The 7263-nt window shown below is 42.0% G+C and overlaps 1 protein-coding gene across 3 annotated transcripts in view; it reads left to right on the top strand.

Annotated features, from left to right (window-relative positions):
* Positions 1-286: 286 nt before the first annotated feature.
* Positions 287-7263, top strand: part of LMBR1 (limb development membrane protein 1) — a 78949-nt gene continuing 71972 nt past the window's right edge. Inside the window, exon 1 of one of the 3 annotated variants that reach the window (XM_034074637.1) lies at positions 287-567. In XM_034074637.1, coding sequence (XP_033930528.1) covers positions 505-567 — 63 coding nt within the window. In that variant the 5' untranslated portion in view covers positions 287-504. The remainder of the gene's footprint in view (positions 568-7263) is intronic. The other 2 variants (XM_005142121.3, XM_034074641.1) reach the window with 2 other exon arrangements.

The raw sequence follows: 7263 nt of genomic DNA, 5'->3' as shown, positions 1-7263 counted from the left end.
ACCCAGCACACCCACAGCACCCCACCGCCTACCCTGAGGTGAGTGAATACCTTCTCGCAACTGCCCGGGGGGCTCCGCCACTCCCCATGCCGCTCTCTTGGCCCCGCCCCCAACGGGCCCCGCCCCTTCACGGTACCCACGCCCCTACCGTTAAACCCCACCCATCTCCCCTCCCCCGCCTCAGGGCGGTTTGACCACGCCTCCCCATTAGCCCCGCCTCTCCCCCGGGCGGTGCGCGGTGGCGCTGCGTGGTGACGCAGCAGCAGGAGGGGTTGAGGTGGTGTTGTCTGTCTTTCGTCCTGCTCCGCTCCTTGCCGGACGGTGACAGAGCGGCGGAGCTGTCCGCCAGCGCCGTTGCCAGGGCCGCTCAGCCGCCGCCGGGGCCCGGGAGAGCAGCCGGCGCTGCCGTTGGCCATGGTGGCCAGCCTGCCGCCGGGAGGGCAGGAGCAGGCGCGGCGGCGGCGGCGGGCGCCATTGCGCGCGGGGGCCGCGGGACTATGAAGGATGGAAGCGGACGAAGTGACGATCCGTGAGCAGAACTTCCACAGCCAAGTGCGGGAGTACACGGTAGGCGGCACCGCCGTGCCTCTGTGGCTCTTCCGTTTGACCCCCGCCCTCCCCGGCTTAGCGGTCTCCCTCCTGCCTTCCTCCCTGACCTGTCATTGCGGTGCCCCGGAGGCCGGGCTGACGCGGGACCCCCCTCTCCAGTCGTGCTGTACTCAACGCAGCTCTCGTTTTTCCCCTACCCCTGTTTTCCTCTCGGCCCCATTGCCGAGCAGCCGTGGGGTTGTCCCGCTCTGACCCTTTCTCGTTGCCTGCCCTTCGCTGCTTCGCCCCTCGCCCTAGCTCTCGCGTCCAGGCTGACCTGGTGGCGTGTCCCCTGTGGGCATAGCTGTGTTTGCATCTCCCGCCGGGATGGGTGTGCGGGGCAGTGAGGGCTGGCTGGTGGGGACCTCAGCACTTACCCCGGCGTGGGTTTTCCTCTCCCTCTGCCTTCAGGGAAAAGAGGAAATGCTGTGTATACATGCAGGGCATAGGTGTGCTTCTGAATGTTCTCCTGTGCACTCTGTTTTGTGTTCAACACCTCAGCCTTCAAGTACAGCCTTGGTGGTTGTAAGGTATGCATAGGATTTCATAGCATTGCTTGTGATTCTAAGATCCTCTTCTGTTTTGCTGCACTGTTGCAGCGGATGTGTGAGTAACCTTAGGTTTACCCTGACCTGTCATGGCATTCTGAGTGCTGCTGTGTGCGTTATGATTTCCAAGTGGAGCAATACAGAGTTCATGAGCAGTGCATGTGCTGTCCCATCTTCCTCAACCTTCTGTGGTCAAGTGCAGTGCTACACCTTACTTGCACTTGGATGGGGCTGTTGTGGTTTCCTCTGTGACTGCCTCATAATTATTTTCAGGACTGTTCAAAGCCGATAGATGTGTTTTGATGGGGCTTGTTTCTCTTCTGCTTCAGTTCAACAAAGGAAATACATGCTGCACGTAGGAGACACGCAGTGTTGCCTGTTATGCACGTGCTGTCCGAACTCAGCTGGGTAGTTGTACTCTCTTTGCAGTTAATGCTGTATAAAGAATAATGGATTTCTCAGATTATTTTTTCATAATTCATCTTTAACTATTTTTAGTTGTATTGAGAGACAGTATTAAATACCACTGTTGACTGATTTATACAGGCTTATGGCCAGGTTATTTCTTAACAGAGACTTGATTGGATCCCTAGTGTATTAATTTCCTTTCTATATTTTACAAATCTGCATATTAAGACCTTCTTTCTTCCGGTGAATTATTATATTTCTGGGATATTTTTCTGAGGAGTGCAAAGCAAGGCTGTATGAAGAGAACTGTTACTTTAGGAGATTTTCTGGGCCCTCACTTCTCTGTGAGTGGATGTAGCATATGTAGTGAGAGCTGTGAGTGGTGGAGGGGTGTAAAAAAGAAAAATGCTCCTTTTGGTAAAGAATTGTTTAGGCTTTTTTAATCTTTGTGCTGTGAAAACACAGGTGTATTCACAAATTGTTCATCTCTTCTGAATGCTAGCATCTGTTTTCCCCTAGTGTCTGTTTTCCCGTATAATTTTCTTTGTGTGTTGTCTCCTCCTTATGTCCACCAGAGTCTTGTTCCAATAAATTGGATACTACATATCCTGCTTTTGTACCTAGCAAGATGCACACTTTTGATTCTGAAGGAATAGTTCTGTGCAGGTACTGTTACAAAGACTGAAGGTCTATTAAATCCTTAAAGAGCTAGCTCATCTGTACTGCAGCTACTTCTCTAAAGCTTTTTCAGTCCCTCTAGAACAATTGCGAACTCTTCCTGTTGGTGTAGTCATGTAAGAAATCACATAAGACATCAATAACTTGTTTTAGAGGTGCAGTGTTGCTTTATTTGGACAATGGAGGTAGAATTTTCTTGCTTTTGAAACTGTACTTTGATCTTTAATATTGATGACAAGCCATGTCTGGTTTTGTTTAACCAGTGGGGATAATAATAACAATTTTGCCTTTTAAACCATGCATTGGTACAGTTGTGATCTTGTCTTTAATTTATGTTGGAAGACCGCAGGGTTTTATGAGTGTATAAACTGCTGCTGTTCACAGCTGAGTACACAACCTTGTTGTGTCTTTTGCATAGCTACAGAAGCATATTGCAGTTATGATTACACTTGTGGTTAGTTTAAGCATCACAAGTACATGGAGCATGTTGCTTACATGTACCATTATGATAGCACCTCCTCCTAATCATTCCTGCTCTTGCTGGTCATGATGTTATATGGTGAATGTAATTTCTTAAAATATGCAGATATACAGTTGTTGCGTGGGTAGTGGATATAATCATCATCCCCTTGGCTAAGGAGGGAGCATATTCCACTTTCTGGCACATGCACACAACTTTTATTCAAGCTGCAGGTGTGCTGGGGGCAGTGGAGTCATCAATAGAAAGACTTGATGTTTGTTGTGTAGTATTACAGTGGAGGAAACCTCTATGTACGTGTAAGAAGTCAAACTTACAATATCTGGTAGTATTGTCTTTGGAGACCTAGTTGTGTGGCAGAATCTTTACTGGAAGCTAAAATGATGCATTCACGAGAGAAATCAAATGAAGTTGATGTAATTTTAAAGAAAAACTTTTTCACTTTTCTTTTATGAATGTTCTCTGTTTTCTTTGAATAGATAAAGAATTTCCAGATTGTGCTTTCTGATGGAGTCCTCAGGGCACACTAGGCTTAACTTCAGTATAGTGCTTCATTTCTGTTTCATCTGTTCTCTGAACTGGCAAGCTACAGAGTTTTCCATGAAGTTGTGTTACATAACAGAAATTAAAGGCTCGTTACCCTTCTGCTGGTGGTATCTGTCTCTTTCTGTAGGCACCATCTTCTGCTAATCCCACCTTGGAAAGACAAATGGTTCTGACTCATGTTTATAGCAGGGCACATGTTATGAGCAAGAGTAGTAAAAGATCACTATTTTTTTTTAAATAAATCCTTCATCTGCTTTTGAGGTCACTGTCTGTGATTCCAAGGCTTAATTTAATTCTGGCCCATTTACTTTTGACCTCATCTGGGGTGTCTGTGTGGTACCTGTTTTTACCAAGAGGGTAGTTGTTTGCAAGAAAAGAATCTGCCTTGTATTTCGTTGCTTCATGGGGATGATCTTTTATAACAGAAGGTTAACTCCCTAGTCTAGTTTTGGCATGACTTTTCAAATGTGAAACTGTGATGTTGAGGATCTGTTGTTTGGAACAGTTACTGGAAACACCCAGTTTCAGACTTTTTCAGACTTGTATGAACTTTAAAATTCAGATTCAGTAAACATGGAGGCTGAGAACTGATGAGCTAGTATAAGAGACATGGTACAGCTGTGAGCTTGCACAGTCAGTGGAAGCCTGGCCTTTAATAAAGCTGGAGTCATACTTAGTTCTAACTAAAAGAGGCATCTTTCCAAAAAGCAGCTTTAGTTGGTTACAAAATATGGAAAAGTGTCTGTGTTCTGTACTTGTCAGCATTGGTATGGAGGAGTTGTAAAGGGCAGACAATGTTCTGCGCTAGTCTGATACTATCTGTTATTTTTGTACACTTAATTAGTTTGCCTTTCTTGACCCTTTAGATTAATTTATAGCTTGTTTCAATGTCACACATCCGTGCAATATATTTAAGCTTTTAGGGAACTGCTTTTCCCTTGTGTCCTGCTATTATGTCTGTTTATACAACATAATTGTTTCATTTTCCACTAGTGTTGTTGTGAGCTGTTTATTTCAAATGCAGATCAAGTAAGTGCAATGGGTCAGTCTCTTTATATTCCCCTGGGTTTACTTTTTAGAATATTCTTAGACTTTTTTTTTCAAGTTTGAGTCTCCTGCTGTGCAATATTAGTTTGTATTTTTAAAAGTTAGGTCTACTTTTTGATCTTTTTCCATTTATAAAATATAGGATTTTGAGTTTTTAAAAATATACACACACACTTGGTTATGAGGTTTTCTTGGCAAAATAAATATACTGTGCTTGTATTTGTAGTGTGGGAAACTACACAAGAAAATAATTCAGTGACACTAGAATTAGTTAGAAAGCTTAAGAACAAACATAGTATATTGCGAAGTGACTTAATTATATTAAATATGTCATGATAAATATCAGTCTTAGTACAATAAGTCCAAATACAAAAGTGCTGTTATAACTGTAATTGCTTCTTGCAAGTCCAGGCAGATGTTAAAATGGGTGTGATATGTAGTTTTATGATTAATGACAGATGTATCCATTTGAAGGACTAAATGTTTTCAGGTGTGTAGTCTTCAGGTGCCAGATTTTCGTAAAAACTTAGATTCTCCACTTCTTAATGCAGTTCCCTGTACAAGAAGGCTTCTTTTTTTTCTTTTTTTAAGCATCCTACTTTTAATATTTATTTATTTTTACAGATCATATGGTGGTTATTGAGTGTGTCGGTGTAAATCTGAACCTAAAAATAGTTTCTAGCAGTTTAGGAAGTTCTTCTTGGGTAGTTGGAACTATGTCATGGCTTTGTTTACTTCTCCGGTTTATTTTTGTACCTTTTTTCCTATTTTGGGATAGAGTGGTGTTCAGGATTCTTCTGTATGAACGAATGCAGTGTGGTTACTGCTGGCATTTTTTTCCTATAGGGCTGTAAATAGAGAAAGCTGATTTGAGCATTGTACTCCTGTTGGTAGTGCTCTTGTTCCTGACCAGTTCTGCCTCCTTAAATTTATACTCTAGATAAAAATTGTAATCTTCACAGACTCTTTTTTTATGCTACAAGTGATGATATTCTGATAATGGGCAAGGAAGAAAATGCTGATTAGAAGCGTAGATGATTTTAAAGAAAAAAATTATTTCAGATACCAAAACGTTCTTGACTGAATGTTTATGCGTGTTTCTTTTAGTCCATAAATTTGATGCCTTTCTCTTTTTTTTTTTTTTTTTTTTTTTTTACCCTTATGCTGAAAACTTGAAGAGTAATTTGTATCTGGAATGAATGCATCTCAAAACCAACTTTGCCGAGCAGTGTTGCTGCTTCTTTCTTAAGTCTTCTGGAAAAGAATTGTAAATGAATAAAGGAGTATTTGTGGTAGTGGTGTGAGATACAAGGCTGAAGGAGTGGTTATGCACATTTAATGTAAATATCTAAAATGCTGGTAACCTTCCATCATTTAAAAAAACCTACCTTTACAAGTAAACACAGGTGCTGTACTGAACTCAAAGAAGTGATGAGTCACCTTCTGGCTGCTGGTCCTGAGGACCAGCACTGGTGGATCCATCTGGAATGAGTAGGCATCTCCAAATACTTGGCCAGAACAAGTAGATAGGCAGATGCTTATTCCCACAGCAGGAACCAGTTTTGGAGAGTTCTGCTTTTTCTGTTTACATATAATAAGCATGAAAGGCTGAAGTGTAAAAAGTTGCTATTAGTTACAGTTCAGAAGAATTCCTTCTGAACACTAGTGTGTTTCTTTGTGGTAGCAGTTGACCAAAAGGGCAACACACTTCATGGAAGGTACAGGCATCTGTTTAAGAACATTTAATTAGGAGGTAAATTAGATTTGAGAAAACCTAATGAGAAGGGGAAAATACCGACTGTAAACAAACTCCGCTATTCATTACAGGACCACAGACAAACAAACCCGTCTTGGATTTTGTTTGGATAGCTAGTCCTGTAGTAGAGAGACTGCTGGCAGGATGTACCTAGGTGATCATAGGGTTGCAGTGAACATCTCAATCTCTGCTGTGATGTAGGGATGCTGAGTGTGATTGAATTCATAAGCACAAGACCCTCTAGAAAAAAGTGTTTTCAGAGATGTTGAGGAGGATTGAGGGGTGGGCAAAGCAGAGAGCAGAGTAATGGAGTAGACAGTGGTAATGTCAGAGGAGAGGGAGAGTTAGAAGTGTAAGTAAAGTTATAATGAAAGTGAGTTTGGTTCTGGTGACGGAAATTCAGGTTAAGGAAGACTATCTCAAGGAAACATTTAATTCAATATAATCTTACTGCTTGTAGTTGAAGGTTATGTAAGTGACTTTTTCTTTTACTGCAGTGCTTTCTCCTTTCCCGTCTTTTATCCTCCCCTGTTTAATTTGGTATTTATCCTCATTTAGGAGGGTAGTGATGACTCTTGTTGAGAAAGTCTTAAATTCTGCAATGCTCTCTATTCTCTCCACACCCTCTCCCTTACTTGGAAAACCACTGTAGCTTTCCTGTGAACATGTACTGTCAAGTGACTAGGAACACTGACTTGTTGGCAATGTTAGTGTGCAAGATTTTACATAGCTTATACAGGAACAGGAGAGACTTTGAAAGTCATGTTTGTAGTTTGGTTTTATGCATATCATCATCAACAGCCTTAAATGTTGCATCTCTCCAAAAGGTATGCATACAGCTGGGTAGAGATGACCTGGACTAAGTTACTACTGTAAACCCCTTATTAGTCATTCACATAACAAGTGAAATTGCTTCATGCTTCCTGCAGCTTTGAGCTGTTGCACTTTGGGGCCCCGTTTACTCTCATGAAGATGGTTACGGAACTCTTGTTGATAATTCATCAGCTTGGTGTTGAATATATATTGTGCTGCTGGGTTGCTTTCCGCACAGGGTTTCTAGTTCTCGATTAACTGAATATGTTAAAGGTTTTCTAACTATCACCAGCATGGTTTGTAGAATCTAGTACTTGGTGCTGTAATAGTTTACTACTTTGAAATTAATTTGGCTTTCAAAATTTTGAAGAACTGGAAAATATTATTCTATGGAACTTTAT

Source organism: Melopsittacus undulatus, chromosome 1, assembly GCF_012275295.1.
Source record: "Melopsittacus undulatus isolate bMelUnd1 chromosome 1, bMelUnd1.mat.Z, whole genome shotgun sequence".
NCBI classification, from domain to species: Eukaryota; Metazoa; Chordata; class Aves; order Psittaciformes; family Psittaculidae; genus Melopsittacus; species Melopsittacus undulatus.
Note: the sequence above shows the minus strand (reverse complement) of the source record. Positions and strands in the feature narration are given on the sequence as shown.